At 41.5% G+C, this 22,403-nt stretch overlaps 1 protein-coding gene across 3 annotated transcripts in view; it reads left to right on the top strand.

The window, feature by feature from the left end:
* RGS9 (regulator of G protein signaling 9) overlaps positions 1 to 21,491 on the top strand; it is a 54,146-nt gene extending 32,655 nt beyond the window's left edge. For 2 of the 3 annotated variants that reach the window (XM_077328374.1, XM_077328375.1), the window contains exons 10-17: positions 3,597 to 3,626; positions 5,353 to 5,414; positions 6,353 to 6,466; positions 9,436 to 9,551; positions 10,290 to 10,377; positions 11,832 to 11,970; positions 14,466 to 14,551; positions 18,565 to 21,491. In XM_077328374.1, the coding sequence (XP_077184489.1) occupies positions 3,597 to 3,626; positions 5,353 to 5,414; positions 6,353 to 6,466; positions 9,436 to 9,551; positions 10,290 to 10,377; positions 11,832 to 11,970; positions 14,466 to 14,551; positions 18,565 to 18,718 (789 nt within the window). In that variant the 3' untranslated portion in view covers positions 18,719 to 21,491. Of the gene's footprint in view, positions 1 to 3,596; positions 3,627 to 5,352; positions 5,415 to 6,352; positions 6,467 to 9,435; positions 9,552 to 10,289; positions 10,378 to 11,831; positions 11,971 to 14,462; positions 14,552 to 18,564 lie in introns of all 3 variants that reach the window. The other variant, XR_013229507.1, reaches the window with a different exon arrangement.
* Positions 21,492 to 22,403: the final 912 nt, after the last annotated feature.

Genomic DNA, 22,403 nt, shown 5'->3' on the forward strand with positions numbered 1-22,403 from the left:
TGGAAATTTCTATCAAAAGAAGTAGTTCAGCTTCACCACTGAGTGAAAGATTGATGCCTTTTCTCCTCCTAAATCTAGTTTACTATCCCCCACGTCCTTAGATAGTGGCTTTCTTGGCCAAGTTTTCATGGAGATGGTAAACCTAAGTCTGGTCTATGCCACTTCCTATAGCAGCTAAAGGCTCACATGCTCTTTTAATACTGGCCAAGGGTTCTGCTTGGCTTCTGTGATTTGATATTGGTTCTGTTGGGCTGACAATAGACTCCCTTCCCCTTACATCAGTTAGTTTGATGTGGATTCTCTGGTTTGACATTGACTGTGCTGGGCTTGCCACATGGGCAGGTGGGTCTATTGGGATTCTCCTGTGTGAAGTTTGTTTCTTTGTTGTTTCTGTTTGCATTGGGAGACTTTTGGCCAGTAGTTTTGTAAAATATGTGGGTTCATGGTAGAATACCAGGCTACTGGGCAAATAAACAGCCCTTTATTGGTGATCTCAGCAGTGAGTACATATTCTAGCAGGCAACAACAAGACTGAAAAACCCCAAGAAAACCCCAACTTATATTCACAAACAGACAGATTGATGGAATAGCATGTTATCCATTTAATGAATGAATGCAGCTTATTCAAAGGGCAATTTTGCATGGTTTAGTTGTTCACTGACCACCATGCCTATTAGTAGCACACAATACATTTTGCAAAGTCAGACCAGGAACTATATGATGGACATACTTTTTTTTTTTACAAGTTGTTGCATTGACAGATATAAACACTGTCAAAAGCTGGCCTGTTTATCAAAATCCTGAGTTAATTCAACTTGGTGGAAATGTGGATTGACAACATTAAACCGGTTGTATTTTGTAGTATGAACAGAGAATGAAAGAGTAACAAAAATTGGAATGATGTAAAATTAGAACGCAAACATGGACAGATGCATGAGACCATTTAGTTTAAAGATCATATATGAAGCCCACATTATTTAAAACAATTAATCATGTTCCCCTTCTTTCCCCCCCCTTTCTTCCTAGTTCGTTTTTCTCCGATGTGCCCTCTGCCTTCCTGTCTGTGAAGTCCATGTGCAATTGTTCAGTAGAAGATTAAAGCAATATAATATCCTATTTATGCCTTTTCATAACAGTGCTGCTCTCCTTCGACAACTGTATGACACCTTTAAGAAATATCAGTCTGGGATGGGTCTAATTTCATTTTGTTGCCTTTTAATATTATAGCATTGTTTTCTGTGAACTAGAGATACTTAAATGTCACGTGGCTGATTGTTAGGAACTCTGATGGTGTTTAATTGGAACTGCTGGGGAGTTTGGGAAAATAATACAAGAAGAAGAAGAGTTGGTTCTTATATGCCGCTTTTCCCTACCCGAAGGAGGCTCAAAGCAGCTTAAAATCGCCTTCCCATTCCTCTCCCCACAACAGACACCCTGTGGGGTGGGTGAGGCTGAGAGAGCCCTTATATCACTGCCCGGTCAGAACAGTGTATCAGTGCCGTGGCGATCCCAAGGTCACCCAGCTGGTTGCATGTGGGGGAGTGCAGAATCGAACCTGGCATGCCAGATTAGAAGTCCGCACTCCTAACCACTACACCAAACTGGCTTTCTATAGCCCCCATTACTGAGCATTCCTGTGGGATCCAACCTAAAGATTATTCTGGCAGGTTTGTTATGGGGTAAAACTTTGTGAGCCAGAGTCCACTTAACTAGATGTTCCTTTTACCATTTTGTCACTAGCTATTTGTTCGTCACTAGCTATTTTCTGCACAAAAATGTCTCAGAACCATTCATTGAGAACCCATGCAGGGAAAAAATGCTGTTTGGGCAATAATGGTTTTGAGAAGAAAATGTTGGAGAGGAAGGTATTATGCAGCCTCTCCATTTCATATTTCCTTTGCTTTGCTGGTGTTTTGCTTTGCTGTTGCTTTACTAAAAACCAAGTTTTGGGGTTCTTTTTCACATATTTGCATGTGCTGTGTAGGTAGCCCCTCCTATTTGAGCTCAGGAGAGTTGTAGGAGTAAAAGGGCCCCCACAGAATTTAGAAGCATCCCTACAAACCTGAATGCCTTGTGCTTTTGTTACCATCATCCCTCCTCAAGACAAAACAAAATCAAAGCATGAAAATTCAAAGAGAGCCTGATAACAGCCTGCAGTTCATTTCTAGCTTTCTGTTGCTTGCTGGCTGGTGGATGTCATGGAACATCATCAGAACTATTTCAATCACAGCACTAGCACAGCAGAGGCTTTCATTTGCAGTCTTTATGTTTTGCAATGTGCAGGTCCTGTTGTCTTTAATGAATACTGAATGATCTAATCTCTGTCTCTTAAGTGAGTCTATAGTAGCTCCATACAAATAAAATATGCTGTAATTAAATGGATACACACATACACAGGCTGAGAGGAAACAGATGCTGAATAAACCTTACCAAATCATAAGAAACTCCTGGCATCACTGTATGCTTTGAGCTGGGATTGATACTAGTCTGAGACCGATTCCACATGAGGAATTTGCCCCTGCACAGCCTCTCATTGCTCATGGGTTTTAATGCTGCTTCCTCATGACATCAGCAACAACCTGTAGCTCTCCAGTGGGTGGTGTTGGTTTTCATCAAGTTTTCCCTGCGATGAGTTTGCCCTGTGTTGGTTTTCATCAAGTTTGCTCTTGTCACACTGCAAATTGGGGCGGAAACTGGGGCAAGCCCATCTGAAGGGAGAAATGTGCAACAGTCTCGGTAACGTTGTGCCCGCCCTCACATCCGCCTTCCCCTCCCTATATCTGGCTTGAATTTGTTTTTTTAATGGCATGGTCCACATAGCTATGGGACCACAAAGCGATGTGCCTTCAGTTAAAATAAAATTTTATCATCAGTGTGCACAGTAATATCAGGATTGGGTAACAACTCAATCTAAAACACATTTCTGTTGTGAGTTCTGGAGGCGGGGTATGAACAGAGAAAGGGGAGGGCATGTGATGAAGCAGCCCTTAGTTTAGCATCCGGCTCTGTGTTTTAAATCTTCATCGTTAACACAACCATCGCGGTTCAGTTACCATGGTCAGCCTATCACAAATCTACGCGAACAAAGACAGACCATTATACAAAGAATCCCAAAAAGACATCTAGATAATTTTTTTATTGTTGTGGTGTGATCCCATAGCAATGCGGAAATGTACGTTTAAAAAAAATGTTTTACTGTTGTTGCGTTTCCCTGTGGCAATGAGGAAGTGTATTTTTTAAAAATTAATTTCAGGACCTGGAGGGAAGGAAGTTTGACTCCCCAAACCACAGTTATGAAGGGATTGGTGGCTTGCATTGATTGGCAACCTGAGGAGTTGGTGGGAAACTTCGGGTTGTCCACGCTTCTTGTTTCTCCATTGCCTCATCAGGAGGCAAAAAGCCATGATGAGCTGGCAGGATAACGGGGGAGGGGTCTCCCATCAGGAAGCATGCATGTGGTTTAATATTGCACGTTTGCAATCAGGAGGTGGCGCACGTTTTACGCCTCTGTGTGGAATCGGTCTGAATTTGCAACTACAGTTTTAAACACTCCTCCCAAGATTTTTTTTTCGCCATTGTGTTTCTTTGTTTTGCAGAAAAAAACAATAGACGTTTACAGGAAAGAGGTAATTTGTCTTTCACTTTTATAACAAATATTTATTACTGTTATTTGTATTAATAATTCTGTCTAGCCGTAACAAAAGGATTCTTTCTCCCAACTTCTATATGTAACTAAGTGCCGGTCTAGAGTTTGCACTTACCACATTCATTTATCTGTTTTCACATGGTGTGTATTAGACAGTTGATGTTTTGTCCTCTTTTGGGATCCATATCACAACTTTAATGATCATTTAGCATTCTAATTTTAGTTTGTGGCATTGTTTGCCCAATGGGACATGGCTTTGTCAAGCATCTTGTGTCTACTGGTGTCAATGCTATTTGTGTGGGTTCCTGAAGTTTTGAAGGACTGTCTAGGCATCTGTTTTTCTGAAGCTGCACCTGAAAGTAGTAGCCTCTAAAATTCCCTGCAAGTGTGTCTTTGTGCTTCATGACACAAACAGATCATCTTTGCCAAAGAAATACTATTTGCATATCACATTAAAATCTTTATAAACAGTAGGAAAATATGGAGGAAATCAATATGGAGTATAGTGGTTGAACTTGGAGCAGAGAGACCTGAGTTAAAATCCCCACTCTTCTATGAAGCTCACTTTTCTAAGGCCAGTCTGTCTCTCTCAGCCTAACCTACTTCACAGGTCTGGTGAGGATAAAAGGGAGAAGGGAAAGCCACGTACATCACCATGAGTTCCTTGAAGGAAAAAAAAGATAAAAATATAATCTAATTTAGTACAACAGTCACTATGTTGATAAGGAAAACAGCTCAGAAATGGCTTTCTCTATTATTTATTATTATTACTATTATTATTACTATTATTTAGATTTATTTCCCACCACTCCCAGGAACCAGCTCGTGGTGGAGTACAAGTTGTCCATATTAAAAACCCCAATAAAAACCCATTAAAACAATGCATGGTTGTAAAAAGAAACCACAAACATGGTAGTGTAACACAGCCTCATGTCTCCCAATAACATCGTAGGATCTAATAGAGGATGTGGGGAAAAGGAGGGCCTTGATGACACATGGCATAGCTGCTGCCTAGTATAGGGGTGCAATTAGATCTTCCTCATCACTCCAGCCTTAACCATAAACCCGGTGGTAGAGCTCCATCTTGCAGGCCCTGCAGAATGCCAAAAGCTCCCACGGGGCCTGTATCTCTTCCGGGAGCTCTTTCCACCAGGTGGGGACCAGGACCCAAAAGGCCCTGGCCCTGGTCGAGGCCAGGCATGCTTCTCTGGGGCCAGGAACGACCAACAAGTTGTTTACTTGCAGAGCGCAAGGCTCAGTTGGAATGCAACTTCAGTTGGAATGCAACTACCTAATTCCACAGCAACTCAAAATAACAATTATAAAAAGTTCACCATACAGTATGACACTGTGTAAAGTTTATCATACATAGAAGCATAGAGCTGGCAAGGTCAAGGTAACCTAGACCAACATCATGCCCAATGCAGGAAATGTACAACTGCCTTCTCTACTCCCTCGGTGACTACTGCTGTATGCCCAGAGAAAGGCAAAAAACCCTCCAGAATCCCTGACCAATCTGGCCTAGAGGAAAATTCCTTCTTGATCCAAAAATGGCAATCAGCATTCGCTTGGACATGTATGAACTATGAGAGCCGAACACTGACTCAAACCGCTCCTGCTCTCCCTCTCTGGATTTACTAGTTTCTTGGTTGGTAAATCCCTCCAAATGTCTACTGTTCTACTAATAACAAAAAATATCTCCATAGATCATGTACTACCAGCAGGTCCTGAGGAAGACCACAGTAAAGTGCTCTGTCTCTCTGGGAGGGTAAGTTCTGTCATCTCTAATGTCCATCAGCTAATTACCCACAAATTCAATGCTGTTAATAATGATTATGTCTTTGAAAACTGAAATGTCCTGCCTGATGCCTACCTTGATCAGGAACTTCTGATCTGGAAGTCTTAACCTTCCAATTAATGAGTAAGAATAAAATACGGTTACTCAGTAGTGAAACATTCTTGGCATTTATCTTACCTTGATGAGGTGGGAATTACAGTCATCTCATCCTAGGTGGGTGTGGGAGCATGGAAGGAGAAGCCAGGCAGAGGAAGGCAGACCAACCAATGGGGCAGGTTGCCACAGTGCCAGGCAGGCAAGGAGCCAGTGCTACCCTATTAACCATATGAGTGCAGAGCCCAGGAGAAGAACTGGCAGGGGAAGAAGCTGGACAGGTGAGGGAAGAGCTTGCTGAAAAAGGAGGATGTGATGGTCAGGTGCCCTCTTCCCCCCCCCTCCCTTGTGGGGTATGAGAATTTCTTCCTCCTCAAGAAAAAAAAATGTTCAATTTAAACTTCTGAGCGCTTTTGCAAAGGGTTGCTAACTTTTCAACCAGCCTTGCTCCTCTGTCTTTAAGGGCAGCTTGCTCTGCAGACATTACTGCTGATTTCCACATTGTGAACAGGCTTTGCCTGCTTTCTGAGGATCCAGCTTCATTAGGTCAGGAGTTTTTTCTTGTCAGTTCCAAAATGTTGTTCTTGTGGGTTAGTTAGTGGACCCTTGGGATGCGCCTACTGGGACCTGCAAGGTCATGGGTGAATTGGTAGAAATCAATGCAACTTTATATATAAGTCCTAGCACTTAAATTTGTTTTTTCAGTCAGGTTTTTTTCAGTGCCATTTTGGAGTAGGATATGTGGAAAATTACAAGCTGTGGTTGAAAGAACTGCCCACAGATGACCATCTATTTTTCTGCTTCAATGGTTCTAGACTCGTGAAGTACTCTGAACAATTTCGCTCCAGTGATCCCATCATCACAGGATGCCTCCCCAGCAACCCCTGGATCTCTGATGATGTTGATTTTTGGGAGCTCAATGCAAAGATGTACGTATGGCATTTCCCTTCAACTTGTGAGGTACACTGACTGACAACTGTACTCAGAGCAGTTTATAGCTGCTTATGGAATCCTGTTTTATAGCAAGTTGTGAGGTATCTAAGTTCTGATTCCCAGATTCTCACTGAATTTTTTTTGTTAGTCTTTCAAGTGTTACTGGATTACTATGTAATTTCTAAGATCATATCTTCATCCAGAGAGGGTGCCCCCACCCCTTTTAAAAGGTTCAAAGTATGGACAGAAGAGGAAGACCTCATGCATTTTACCAGGATGCTCAGCTGTCTACTCCTCTCCTGGCCCACTTCTGCAGCCAAGAGTTTAGTGTTGTGGGTAAGAGAGACCAAGGCCTGTTATGTATGCAGTGCTTTCCTCCGTAGTCCATTCGCTGACCCTTTTAAATTGTCCTTTTAAAAATGTTTTTAAAACATTCCTGTTTATGCATTTGCTCTGATTTTGTGCTGTTATTTTTTTTAGTGATTATGCATTCTAAACCATTCTGACTGCAACTGTGTGAGGGGGAACTTCCTCTGTTGTGCTGCAAAGTCACCTGACTGACACTCTGGCACATGCTGCCGGTGGGGCCTTATGGGAATTGTAGCTCATGGACATGGAGACATTTCCATGAGGACACACAGACTTCTGAATGCCAAAACTACTACCTTTCCCCCTCTGAAATATACAGTTCCTCGTAGAGAGTGAGCAGGATGGACCACAGCAGACTGCAGGTTCCCATGCAAACTTAAAGTCCTCATCATATCATCCCCTCCACCGTGAAGGTTTTTTTAAATCACTGGGAGCCTCTGCCAGTAGCCTGAAGCAGATCTGCTTTCTCATTCTCCTGCAACCCAGATCTAGCATTTCAGACTCCTCCATCTTCACCAGCCTGACAAATTTTCAAACAAGCCCCCCCCCCCCATGTGAACTGATCATACATAGAGCTTTGTAGTCTCAGAAGCACTCACGGAAGGCGGTGGAGGATATGCCATATATATAACAGGGTAATTTCTACTAATTTACATAACAATAAAGTTGGTTGCCAGGGCAAATGGCATAATCATGTGATCACTGACAAAGGCAGAGTATCAGCGGCAGGCACTCAAACTGCCATAGGTAGACAAGGGACTGTGAGCAGAAAAGGGGAAAAGTCCATAATACGCTAACATTTATGCATCAAAAAAGTCCATCCTCAATGCCATCACACAAGAAAAGTTGCCGTAAAACTAGTTTCAGAAGCCTCGCTGAAAAAACACTGCCGGAACAGCACGCAGCATTTGCAATGCAAAAATGAAAATAATATGATGGGTTTCGTGCTGCAAAAACTGTGCCATGTTAAGAATTAAAAAATAAGATGTCATTTTGGCAGTTTTTTTGCGAGTTTTTCATGCTGCATAATATACCCAAGAGTGGGAGGTGAAGTAGCAACACCCTTTCTTGGTCCTTTGTCACCTTTTAAAGGGAGAGACACCTGGATGAAATCTAGGCAGCTACATTGATAGGATTTTCCTCTTCTTTTACCCAGCTATGCCCAGATATACTGGGCATAGCTTTCTTTAAGCTAAGGATAATCCTGATTTAAACCAGGATTTATGTTCACCTTACAAACCAGGGTGCTTTCTGCATTCACAGCTTAATTTAGACTCTTACAATATCAGTTCTGATCTCTGGACAGGTCTTCTTTCTCAGATATTATCCTCCAAATTGCAGAGTTTAACTCAACATATTAATAAGAAATTGAGACCCACAGCTAGGCTTGAACCCACAAAGTTGTGATATCTAGATACAAGCACCTTATTGACTGAGCCACCTCAGCTGCATTGCCGTTAAAAATCTATAAACCATATACAGAATGTTCTTTGGTCTTTTCCTTTTTTTAAGAAGGAAGAAATGCAATGGCTCCTTTCAATCATTTTTAAAAGAAAGGCATCCAAGTGTCACACATCCTCTTCACTTAAAAAAAGAAACTACCAAGATTGGAGGGAAAGGGCAGGGGAAAATAACAGAGACAGGGCAGTCCTGATAGTGCCCCCCCCCCCATCTGGCTGTTGGGGAAGGAAGGAAGAGGAGAAAAGTGGCTGTAGGCAAAAAAGGTTCATCTGTACTTCTGACATTAATGCTGCTTTCTGCTTCTCATAACATTTAAGGGGGCTTATAAAATAGAGAATATGGTTTTATAGCATAGAAGTTGAGACAAAAAGAAGCCAGCACTAAAATGGGAAGTGGGAGTGAAAGCAACTAAGACTACTCTCTGCTTGCAGTTTGAAAGGCAATTCCTGCTGCAAACTAACCAACCAGCCGAGATCTCTGCACATCAGTGCTGGAGGTGTGTGGGGGGGGGGGAGAAGAAAATCCCATACAGATGCTGTATCTGCTTGCTGAAGTGCAGTGAGCATGTATTTCTCAGATTAAGCAGAGAAACTCCACTCTCAGATATGTCTGGGTGGGAGTGACTCCATTGTCAATCCTAAACAGTGCAGATTGAGAAACAAACAGTTAGCAACATCAGAGTGGACACCCAACTCAGGTGTAAATTGATTTTTTTTTACCTGAGCTGAATTAATTTCAGAGGCCCAGTGCATAATTAACAAGAGCAAGTTTAAGCATAATTGTGATGCCCTAAGAGTTGATCAAAAGATCCTGTGCTGTTGACAGTACATGAAACTACAAGGATGTATTTTGCCACATTGTGTAAACTCTGCAAAATGTAATTTGGATTTAGATTTCCTTCTCTGACAACAAAGATCAGACATACCAAAGTTGGTGTATAATGATCCAGACACATACTGCTTACTTGCCAATTTTAGTGGCCTGATCTCAAGAATTTAATATGGCATATTGGAAATAAACGGAAAAATCTATTTACAGCCAAATAGAGAGGGGTCTGCTGCTCTCTAAATATACAAGAACAGAATCTGATTTCAGAGAGATACAGCACCAGCTATATGTAATAAAACTTTCACAGGGTGGAACCCCTCACCAAAAAACGTGTCGAAAGATGGGCCCTGAACTTTGCAGAGCTGATGAGGGATCCCAAAGGCCGTAGGAGCTTCCGGCTATTCCTGCAGAAAGAGTTCAGCGGTGAGTATGAAGTTGTGTCTCTCCCCCTGCCCCCTTTTTAGTTCCCTTTTGCAGTGCTTTTGGGGAACCCAGTCATACTGTGTCAGCTGAAATTAATTTCATTAGCAAAAGCCTTCTATTTCCTCTGCTTGCCATAGGTGAGGTGATCTGAGGTAACAGGTGTATACCCATAAACAGACTAAAACTGTCTATTATAGATTTTGCCTCTCTGTGAAATAATTGTGTCCTAAGCCATCTAGTGGTACAAGTCAGATATAAAACAACATCAAACAAAGGTGCTCTGTGACATGTAACATGACGTGATTGGGGAATTCAAAGTGTTTAAACGTTACAGATCATCTGTATCTGACACATTCATACTCATAGTGAGTTAGACACCCCAAGTCATGTTTATTATTTATTTATTAAGCACATTTTGATCCTGCCCTTCTTCCAAGGAACACAGTTTTCTCCCACCTCCATTTTATCCTCACAACAACCCTTTGAGGTAGGTTAGGCTGAGTAGCTGGTCTGTGATCATCCTTGCATTGGAATCTGGGTCTCCCAAATCATAATATGATTATACTATCCAGGAAAGAGAATCATGTCATTCAGGGATGAGAAAAGCTGCTTATGCTAAAGTTCCTTCTTCTAGAAAACTATTAACAGTTGTTCTCTGCATTAGACCATCATAGAATTAGTTGATTTCAATTTATAATATTGGATAACAAACTCATTTCCCTTTCTCTTTGCATTCAGGGGAGAACCTGGCCTTTTGGGAAGCTTGTGAGGATCTGAAATATGGAGACCAATCCAAGGTCAAAGACAAAGCACAAGAAATTTACAAGTGAGCACAGAACTATGTTAGAATAAACTTTATGCTGCCTTCTCCTCATTTATTAATTTATTATTAATTTAAAATATTTATATACCAGCTCTCCATTTAGTTCAAGGTGGTTCCAGTAAAATATATGAAATCACATTGCATAATAATACCATCTTAACAATTAAAATAATCAACATTGCAAGTCTAAATAGAGAATATAGCTAAAGTTAGCTATAAAACATAGGTCTAAAAGTCTAAAATCTTGGTCAACAAAGTCAGCTAACCCTCTAACCTGCAATTAACAATGGTCAATAAATTAATAAGTAAGTGTTTTGCCTGGTGCATGAAAATTAGAAAATTTGTTATTGTTTGGAGACAGATGCTATTCTATAAAGCAAGGGACAACAGCACAAAAGGCCCTGAGAATCTACTTTGTTGTTGAAGATAAAGGCCCACTGAATAGTGTCTTAAAAGTTAGGCAGGCTCAAGTGAGAGCAGGTAGTAATTTGCATACTTTTATCACACCCCATTTAAGGTTTCAAAGGTAGGAACAAATACATTGAATTCAACCTGGAAACAAACAGGCAACCACTGCAGATCCTTATTTTCTGGTCTAATATGTTGCCCTGCTACTGTGCTTTAGGATGCTTAGGGCTAATCCTGCGTTGAGCAGGGGGTTGGACTAGATGGCATGTATGGCCACTTCCAACTCTATGGTTCTATGATTCTATGTGTCCTGAACGAGCTGGAGGTTCAGAAATATCTTCAAGGGCAGCCCCATTTAAATTGGATTGTAGTAATCTAATCTGTAAATGACCACATCTTGGATAATCATGGTCAATATCATGATTTTCAAGGGAGGGCTACATCTGGTGATTCAGCCAACATTGGTTGCAGGCAATGTGTATCCATGCAAGAAGTAGTAGTAACCCAAGCTGCAGTCTCTCAAGAGTGATACAGCCACATCTTTCAGGGGCACTCGATCAGCACCGTTCATTTGTTTTGATACTATTTCTTGTAAAAAATACTTCAATGCAAGCTTGAAGTTTAGTTCCTGGACTTACAAATATCTTAAAATCCTTTATTGAGTAGCTTGCCGCTTTTAAGCCTATGGATCTCTACTGCAAGATACGCAACTGCACAAAGTGACTTGATGTGAAGAATGGCTATGTAATGTTATCCTATTAATGTAATCATATGCATACTTATCTGGGAATATACACCAGAGAATTTAGCAATACATTATTAGTTTTGTTTCTTTCACCCTCAACCTGGAGATTTAACTAGCTAAATGAGGAGGAAGCTTTAGAATATGAAGGAGGATTTAGAATATCCTGACTGAAAGGTCAGCTGAAGCTATGAAAAAGTTTTGCTCCAGTTCATGTGAGGTGTGTATGTGAAGTTACTGGAATTGGAAGGATCTCCATGCATTCTTTCCTCCCAAGTATCCCCCTCCTTTTTATTTTTGATTTCAGAACCTTCCTTGCATCAGGAGCAAGGCGCTGGATCAATATTGATGGTACCACTATGGGCATCACAGTCAGAGGCCTCAAACATCCTCATCGCTATGTCTTAGATGCTGCACAAACTCATATTTATATGCTCATGAAAAAGGTTTGCTATTTTTGTTTATAAATCCAGAGTGTATATCTTTTCCAGATGTCTAAATGCCTTACTGTAATTCCCCCTAAAACCTGTGGGGGGGAGTGCTCAGTATTTGCATGTCAGTATGTACCCTAGTGAATCTATCTATGTGCTCTCAAAGAACACATATGAAAGTAATCTTGTCTTGGGTAGGGGTGCTCGAACACTTGCAGCTATCAGCAGCTGACTTCCAGCTGGTGAGGAATCAGCTGGGAGTTGGTTTCTAATCTCTGGTGGTAAAATATTCTTCCCAGAGAAAGGGAGACAAAAGAGCTCCTTCTCCTTCCCTTTGGCAAGGGGAATCTCAGGAGCCAGGGCTTTCACTGAGTCCTAGCACTTGAGGGTGGGGGGGCTCTTTTACAAGTCCTGAGGAAGGAATTGGTGGAACTGGGAACAGCCATATACATAGGTACCAACACCTTTAAAAACAAACCCCAAAAAGCAATGTCAGAAGCATTTCTTCTTCTTCCCTGTTCAGCTTGGAGGGGAGGGGAGGGGAGGGGAGGGAAAGAGTCTATTTCTCCTTTCCTTTTTGCAACTTTACTGTGTAGCTGTTTTGCTCAAAGGGCAGAATCCGAATCCGACACTGCTAATCAACTGATAGCCAACTTCTGACAAATAGGCAGCTACAAATTTGAGTTGCTTGATGCAATACGAATGTATCTCTGACTGGCCCATAGTCTGACGTGAGTTTCAAACATAAGTTGGAGTTCTGAAATGATTTGCTGAGGAATTTGAAGCACCCCTAGTCCTGAAGAACTGGTTGTGTTACTGGTCTGGGCCAGATTTTGGCCATGTAAAGGTTACCAGTTAATGATGAAAGAACTGAAGCCTTGCTACAGGACAATATCTGTTCCACTTAATATTCTGGTAAGGCCTAGTGCCACTCAGCGCTTAACACCCACTCAGGGCGGCTGTCCCGCCCCTGAGTGCCTCCTCCTCCTGTCTGTCCAGCAGCCAGCCAATTGTCTTCAAGAATAAACTAGAAAGGAAAATTGCTGAGTTGCAGTTTATTACAATACTCAAAACATTGGAATCCCCAGGACTCAATAGGGACATTGGTTTCTTATCTTACTACATATGCTAACCTCATTCAGCTTCTAAATCTGCATTTCTAACAAACACCCAGAAGGACCATATGTCCTCTTTTCTTATTTGAAATAATAGAATTGGGTAGTAGGTTGTAGTGTACTGTAATGAATAGCATAATATAATCTCATTTAGTATGTATTTCTAATCTGGGGACATGGGAGACAACTCTACACCCAATTGCCTCCCTTCAAAGACACTTCCATGCTTGAGCACGGGTCTTTGTTGACTGCATCTGCTCATTTATCTGATATCTGAATCTTTTAAATATCTTCATTCTGCTATTTACTAATTTAATGCTAATTTTCCCTCTCTCTCTGAGTATGGCACATGCATGTGAAAGCTTACACCTTGATTCAAAGTCAGACTTCATTTTTCCTTCATAACTCATAAAACTCTTTATGGGTACAAGATCAGGTATAAACTGGGTCCCTGCCCTGGGTTGGAAAAATGATGCTTGCAAATAAAAGCATATTGGAACATGAAAACTTAACCTGACTCTCCTTTACCTTTGCCATTTGCACCTAAAGTCATATAGACGATCTCTTGAATTCTCTGTAAGTTCCCTATATACTGTTCCACTGGTTTTCAGCATTTTCTATTCTGGGGTCAGTTTTTTAAACATTACGGCCCATTTTTTCTGTCCTGGCCCCTACTTGGTGGAATAAGCTTCCAGAGGAGATCAGGGTCCTATTGGAGCTGTCCCAGTTCTGCAGGGCCTGCAAGATGGATCTCTTCCACCAAGCATTTGGCTGAATTCTCTCACATACCCCCCCATGTAGAATGTCCTCTGAAAGATGTGTTGGAAAATGCTGTTGGTACGAAGATGTTGAGATTTTAGAATTCTAATTAAGTGTTGTTTTAAGACTTTTAACTGACGATGTAAATTGTTCACTGTATACTGCCCTGAGCCGCATGGGAGGGCAGTATACAAATTAAATAAATAATAATAATAATAATTTTCCTTTTGGTATTACTAACTTCAGAGCTACTGCAGCCTAAGAATATAACAGTAATGGTATTAACTTAAATATATGCAACATTTATCAGGTGCTCAGCTTTATAAGGTGTTTGCAACCTCTTCAGAAGAGTTTCCTGGAACTTAATGCCATCGCAATCAAAGTTCAGATTCTCATACCTTCTTGGGTTCTTTGGCATATGACAAAATGACTTTATCGGCTTTGTTGCAATTTCTAACCATAAGATAATTCATTTAATCAGTGGTTTATGTAATGCATGCTGAGCACAGAGAAAAAAATAGTCCTTTGTGCTACTGGCTGAGATGGCCTCAGCCTCTTTGTCGGCACAACAACTGTAAGGAAAGGTTGCTCCTAAGCCCATAACCACCATTTTTCTCTTTTCTTCCCCCCCAGTAGGATTCTTACGGTCGCTATTTGAAGTCTCCAATATACAAAGAAGTATTGTCCAAGTCAATTGAACCGCAACCATCAGTTAAAAAAAGGCAAGTGGGTTGAGGTTTAATTGGGGGCTATTTGCTTTTGGTTTAAATAAGGACACTAAAAACAAAGGGCCAGGACCTGAGTGGAAAAGGACTGTAATTTAGATATTTGCTTAATTAAAAGTAGGCCTTCCCCTAAAAAGATCTTTGACATAGAAGCTGATGAGTAGCTTGCAGAGACTTGCTTTCAGCAAAGAACAGTCTGGGCCAATTTAGAGACCTCCTTTGCTGCAACAACTGCTGCTTATTTTTGCTCTGCTTGTTTCCATCTCCTAGAGACATTTCTCAAGTAAAGCTCAGCTAAACAGAAACAACTGCACCTTGCACCTTTATTGGTTGAGTTGTCATAGAAACCAGCCTAGAGTAGCCCAATTTGAAACTAAGGCTGAGCAGTAATAATACGTAGTCTTTATCTAGCACTTTCTGCTAAGAGCTTCATACAAACAATCCAGGATATTAGGGTGTGTTTTATTATCTTAATATTACACCTTAGGAGGGAGTAGGGGAGGGCTGAGAACACCAGCTTCCCGAAGGCAGCCCAGTGAGTTTGTGACTGAGGTTAGCTTTGAAAGAGAGACATCCTGGCATCATATTTGCTGCTAAACCACGTTATGGAATCCATGGTAGACTACCCCACGTTAGCCTTGATAATGACTCCCACTTTAAGAAACAAAGAGTTTATGTCCAGATATTTAATTCATATTCATGTCATCTCTTTGTGGTGATCCTGGCTGCCCATCTGCCATCTAAAATTAGCAAAGGGGGTGGGCTAATCCCTTTGAAGAGACAGTTTCTCTCAGTACCTCTCAACAACAGAGGATGAAGACAAATATAACATTTGTACAGGATGAAATGTAGTGGGGGAGGGTAAGGGTTCAGAATCCCCATTTTATGGCTTCCCCGTTTCAAACCTGCATCCATCCAGTTTGCTGATGCCTAGCAGCAGCCCATTTTTAAGCTATGGATTTGCATGCTAAAATGGAGCCTGGTCCTAAAGAAACACATACCCCCTGGTGATATCTGTTAGAACGGTCCAAGTTAATGTTAACAAGCCATCCATCTCTCTAGTAAATGTATACCTTGCTTTTCTTCAAGGTGCTCAGGGCAGGTTTCAGCCCTGGCAAATGTTTGTTTATAACTTGGTTGTTTCTATAGCCTTTGTGATTTAGGCCAGGGGTAGTCAACCTGTGGTCCTCCAGATGGCCATGGACTACAATTGCTCATGGGAATTGTAGTCCATGAACATCTGGAGGACCACAGGTTGACTACCCCTGCTTTAGGCAGCACCCTGATTTCATTGACCAGGAAGCCTAGGCATGCAGAAAGTTCAAATACAATGCCTTTCAAACATTTGTTTTCACCACTGTTGATAACTGTAAGAAAAGCAAGTCATTTCTGGTATGGCAGCTCTCGTGCAATAAGGTTTTGTTGTTTTTAAGCCATGTACATTAAAAAAAAAACATTTGGCATATGATGAAATTTTAAAACTTGCACTAAATTTAGTGCATCAAAAAATTCTGGAACCAAGAGTTTGGTTCCAGTGTTCTAACGGAAAGAAAATGGGAGGCTCAAAGATAACCATTGAAGCTACTTAGTGGATACTCTGTGAGACCGTTTCCCCACTGGGAACTTTGCTGCCCCGGCTCCAGGGTGGGAGCACAAATCCGGGGTGGGCAAGGTGCACTGGGCCAAATGTTCCCCCATGTGGGAGCAGGAAGAGGGGGGACAACCTGCCCCGGCTCAAATTCCAGCCTGCAGCCCAGCGCAAAGCCTCCAGCATGGAAATAGTCTGAGCCAGTAGGTATTTAGTTCAAATAAATGTTAATTGAGGTATGGTCAAATGTTTACTATTCTCCTTTACTATTCAGTATTCTCCTTTTTAATATTGTTCTATCTTATTTGTGAATATATCTATGTAGCAATTTAGATATAGATAGCAATGTAGATATAATTTGTATATAATGCTATGCCTGAATGCACTTGATCGAAAACTGAGAGGCCCTTACCGCTAGATGGCTATGGAGCATGCACAGTCATATAAAGCTGGGATAGTCAACCTGTGGTCCTCCAGATGTCCATGGACTATGATTTCCATGGGAATTGTAGTCCATGGACATCTGGAGGAGGAGAAGAAGAAGAAGAAGAAGAAGAAGAAGAAGAAGAAGAAGAAGAAGAAGAAGAAGAAGAAGAAGAAGAAGAAGAAGAAGAAGAAGAAGAAGAAGAAGAAGAAGAAGAAGAAGAAGAAGAAGAAGAAGAAGAAGAAGAAGAAGAAGTTGGTTCTTATATGCCGCTTTTCCCTACCCGAAGGAGGCTCAAAGCGGCTTACAGTCGCCTTCCCATTCCTCTCCCCACAACAGACACCCTGTGAGGTAGGTGAGGCTGAGAGAGCCCTGATATCACTGCCCGGTCAAAACACTTTTATCAGTGCCATGGCAAGCCCAAGGTCACCCAGCTGGATGCATGTGGGGGAGCGCAGAATCGAACCCGGCATGCCAGATTAGAAGTCTGCACTCCTAACCACTACACCAAACTGGCTCTCTGGAGGACCACAGGTTGACTACCCCTGATATAAAGGATCATTTGGTACAGCAAAATATGCTTTCTGACCCTTGACCATTGTGTAAATAATAAACTTGCCTCTAGCAAAGGAGCTGGCCATGTTCTCGTTGCAAATGAAAATGTTCTTCCTAATTTCATGTGGGAAAGGCCTGAAAATATGGAGTGTCATACAGAGCAGATATATGTAAGGAAGAAGAGCCCTTTAAATTGGAGGAAACCTCCAGGCATTCCTTACTGTACCTTTACAAACAAATGATGCAGGCCACTGAATACACAGAAGTGAATGAGAATGTTTGCAAGCTGGAGGGGAGATTACGCTGCACAGAGTTCAGCAAATATCATTTGCTGAGGATCTAGGAACACAGTTCTGTAGAATTAATAACTATACCTTGAATAGGTGGTTCCTTTATTTCAGAGGGCTGAAATCAAAGTTATATTTATACCATCAACATTTAGGGATTGTTTCACAATTGTTAGTTTCTGTCTGCCTAGTCAAGGAATTCTGGGACGTTTCATCCAGAGCTCCTTGCTTGCTGTTTTGGCTAAAGTGACCATCTTTTATCAGAACTAAGAACCTCAGGCTTTTGATGATCTGCTCACTTACAGCAGCTCCAAACTTTTCATGACAAATATACATATTGTCCGTACCCTGGTATTTGTCTGCCCTCTAATAACATGTAATGTGTGGACAGCATAGAAGCTTATCCCCACTTCTATAAACTTCCATTTGAACACATCATGGGGATCTTGTGCCAATCAGACACCTCAGACCCACGTACATTTTAAAGTTATATACCCATGTCTATACATCCCGTCCACGTCACATTTGAGCCACGTAATACTGGTATGTTGGTAACAAATATACTTGCTGTATAAAATTTGGAACAGCCTTTATCCCAAGATGAAAAAAAAAAAGAGTTGGTTCTTATATGCCGCTTTTCTCTACCCGAAGAAATCTCAAAGCAGCTTGCAGTTGTCTTCCCTTTCCTCTCCCCACAACCGACCCCCTGTGAGGTAGGTGAGGTTGAGAGAGACCTGATATCACTGCTCGGTCAGAATAGCTCTATCAGCGCTGTGAAGAGCCCAAGGTCACCCAGCTGGCTGCATGTGGGGCAGCGTGGAATCAAACCTGGCTCGCCGGATTAGAAGTCCGCACTCCTAAGCACTACACCAAGCTGGCAAGAGACAAGTCAGAAGTCCCAGCCTTAGCAAGAGCTTCTGTCTCTCTTTCAGTTTAATCTGCCATCTGTTTCATCTTTGCTCTTTTAACAAACCAGTGAGTCAAGGGGATGTTATCCTAGGACAATTGCTTTTGCAAATAGGAGTTGCAGCATAAAGTTGCTTTGCTGTTTCTCAACACCCTGCTTCTTTGTGTGGCTTCAGATGTATTTGCTATTCACTGCCATCCACAATAACCCTAGGTTTCTCTCTCTCCCCCCCCCTCTGTTTCTCTTTAGCTCTAATCCATTTGCTCGCAAACAACTCCGCTCTAGTCCCAGCCCTATCATCGTGAGGCAAATGGAAGAAGAAGAGAAGGCTAGGGAAGCAGAACTCTTTGTGGATATCACTCAGGTTCTGAGCAAACTGGATCGTAGGTACATGAAAAGATAGGATATCCTGGTCCATTATGGAGGGTCCAGAGGCTGGGAAAAGGCCAAACAGTTGTGTTGATGTTGGCTGCATTTAGGCTGCATTTCCACCTTCCTACCCGAAGGTGGCAGTGGTGTTTCATTATTAGGGATCCATTTCTGTCTTGTTGCTGCCCTCCCCTCAGGGTAGGAGTATGCTGTTGCCATGACATTCACAGTAGTGTTACTTCATAGCTGATTGCTCATAGAATCGGAAATGGCAGAAGAGTTGCATTGTGAGCCTTTCAGTGACTTTTCCCATACCCAATAGACTCATTTTACAAGCAATAGAAAGTGCTTTCTATAAACTGCCTAAAACATCCTTTCCCAGAACAAAAAAATCTAGATACCATGGCAACTGGCTGCTTCTTCTCTCACTGTCTACAACTGATGGAGGAAGAAAGCTGGAAAAGGATTGCTATGAGGCTCAAGGCAGAACTGATCTATTTTCTTGCTATAATTTCTGCCAATTATCCACAGATTTTATTTTTCTCAGTTGTAACCAAAGGACTCTAATAATGTTCAGATACAATACGGAGGGTAGTGGGGATGATTCCTATAAAAGAGCAAAAACTCTGTTCAGATTAGTTACTAAGTGATTCTCTGTAATCACTTTGTCATAGCTGCATGTAGGATAGACAAAGAATAAATGCCCTCCTCTGCTTTTTAATGTACAGTTGTGCTTGATGCAGGGATTCTAAGCTGTTATTGTACTGATTGGTTAAGAGGTTACAGTTTTTAGTCCTATTTCGTTAACATGGAGTACATGAGTATATTTTACATATCTGATAAAAATCTGAACATGTCTAAGAAATACGAAGCACTTTTCTGCCCAAACGTCTGTTCATCTGAGCAAGATATGAGTATTGTGTACGGGTGTGGCTCAGTGGTAACAATTTCAAAAAAAGCACCAAAATTAGGCCCCTTGGGGCTGCAGCAACAAAACAAAGCAGGAGTCTAGTGGCATCTTAAAGACTAACTTGACACTGATCTTCAGTTGATTTTAGAGCAGCTTCTCAAAATAGCCCATTGCATGGTTTCTCAGCCACTTTCTACTGATTTAGATTTATTCTGACTGTGTTTCCATCAAGTGGTTAAATCTGGTACTGATATGGGCTAGCTAGAGAGCTTTCACTTAATGAAAATATGTGCAACCAAGTAGCATGAGAGGTCATGTGAAATCTCTATAGTGTCCTAACTACGATAAGCATGAACTGGGAGAATGCAGTGTGTTTTACAGCATGCTCAGTTTACAAGCAACAAACCATCACAAATTTTTAGGAGCTAATTGAACTGGTTTGGTGTGTGAGGTTTGTGACATGGTAGAATCCCCGCCCAGTATATTGCAGACTGCCCACTAGATTTGGTGAGGATTGGATGTTCAGGGTCTGAGTTATGATCCCCTCCAGAAGGTGTCTTCATAGAAAAAAAAATCCACAACCCCTCCCAAAACCCCACAAAATCAAAGGCAACATAAGCTGAGGGGAACAGAATCAAAATCTGTGAAGGGGGGAATTTTTTGCAAACCCAAGAAAACAGAGCAATGTGCCCAGAAGAAACAGTGACACTATTGAAGTGCAAGCCCAACAGGACTAAGGTCAAGCCAGTTCCAACAAATGTAATCTGGGCGAGGATTTCTGTGCAAGAAAATGGGAACGGAACACAAAGGCAGGCAGGCAAAGAAGGGTGGGGTGGGCTCTTGAAAATTACAAGCCTAGTTTGTAATTGACAGGATGTTTCCAAGGCTGCAGAATTCTACTCTAACCCCCCCATCCCCATTGTTTTGAAGTTTGGTAAACATTTTTGTTTGGCCTGAGAAATCTGTGGAAAGTTCATGCTGGTTGACCTGCCATGGATTTCAGTTTGTAAAATGACCAGAATCATGCCCTTTCATGCCCACGCCTAGTCCCAACAGCTCTCCCCACTCTTTTTCCACCAGGCTAGTTCCGTTCTACAGCTTACTTCACTATTAGTTGATCCATGTTTGTTTGGTTTTATTGGGATTGCTTCACTACCATTTTGTCATCTTTCCTGCAAAAGATCAGAAAAGCTTTGAGAATCATTGTGATAGGCTCAGTTTCTTATCACAGCCATGAAAAAATATCAAGAATGTGATCATAAAGCGGTTTTGCGATGATTTCTATACAATCGGACAAATGTAACCCAGGGTCGTGCTGTAAGTTTAAGCAGGTCTTCCACAAGCAGACCTGTATAATTTTCTCAAGTCTGTAAATGCCATTACAGGTCTTAATTCAATAAAACACAAATATCATCTTGTTTTGCTTCACTGTATCATAAAGACTAGAACTGGAAAAAATGGAATAAACTAGAGTAGTGGTTTTCATACTGACACTGAGAAACAGATTACCTTCTAGAATATATTCTAGATTAGAATTCTTCACTAAAGAATTTGTACATGTTAAATATAATTTAATGTAGAAAGGTTCCTTCAAGGAAGGTAATTTGAAAACCGTTGGACTAAAGGATACACCATAACAGAAAACATGTATTGACCTCAAATAATCTATATTTGGCTTTTTCCAGGTAAAAATATATCACCAAATTTTATAGTGCCATTACTTTTAGCTTTCTGTTAAATGACCAACATGAATTGGACTTCACCCCTTGCTAACTGAGAAATCATGGGTTTCCACAAGTTTGAAAATGGTTCTCTTGTGTTTATTGTGTATTTTCACACTCAGATTTGTCACATTTCATTTATTCATGTCAAATAAAGCTAGAAGGTGAAAATGTCATGGTGCTTTCCTGTCATGTCTTTGCTCCTTTATATGTTCAGTTTTCTTTTCATGCTGTTGAATTTTTTCACATTAGATCAAATAGTTTATCACTGTTAAAACATAAAACATATTTATGTGGAAAACTTCTTCAGATATTTGTAACCCAATTCCCCCGCCAAAGGGACTCAGAACAACCTTCTGCATCACTCTCCCTTCTACCATTTTATCCTCACAACAACAATGCTGTGAGATAGCCCAGGCCAAGGTTATCCAGTGAGCATCCATGGTAAAGTAAGGATTCAACTACTCCAATCATTCTAGTCCATGCAGGTGAGACATGGCAAGTGAGCTTGCAAAACCATCGTTTGCTTCAATAGTGCTGTAACCCATCTCAGTTACAGGGCACCATCTTTTAGAAATATAGTTCCTATAGTTTAAATAGTTCCCTTGCACAACAATAACAGGGCCACGTAGTTTTTAAATGTTCCATATATGTATCCAGAGCACATACTACTTAATCCTATGGACATTGACGTACAAGAGACTACTCTTCCTGCAGAGAAGTGATTCTTCCCCCCTTGTCAATTGAGTTTTCTACAATACCCACTCCATGATCATATGGCAAGAAATCAAATTTGCTAAGTGCATAGTTATATTTACTGTAGGACATATAATGAACGCACTTTGTGGATACCAACCTGCTGGAGGTCCCTGGCCCCAAGATAGTTTGCCTGGCCTCAACCTAGGCCAGGGCCTTTTTGGTCCTGGCCCCCACCTGGTGGAACGAGCTCCTGGAAGAGCTGAGGGCCCTTTCAGAGCTTTCACAGTTCCACAGGGCCTACAAGGCAGAGCTCTTCCACCAGGTCTTTGGGTGAGGCCAGGGTTTAAGATCAATCAGGCCTCTCCATGGGATCAGGTCCCTGCACTAAC

This window comes from Paroedura picta, chromosome 3 (assembly GCF_049243985.1).
Source record: "Paroedura picta isolate Pp20150507F chromosome 3, Ppicta_v3.0, whole genome shotgun sequence".
Lineage (NCBI taxonomy): Eukaryota > Metazoa > Chordata > Lepidosauria > Squamata > Gekkonidae > Paroedura > Paroedura picta.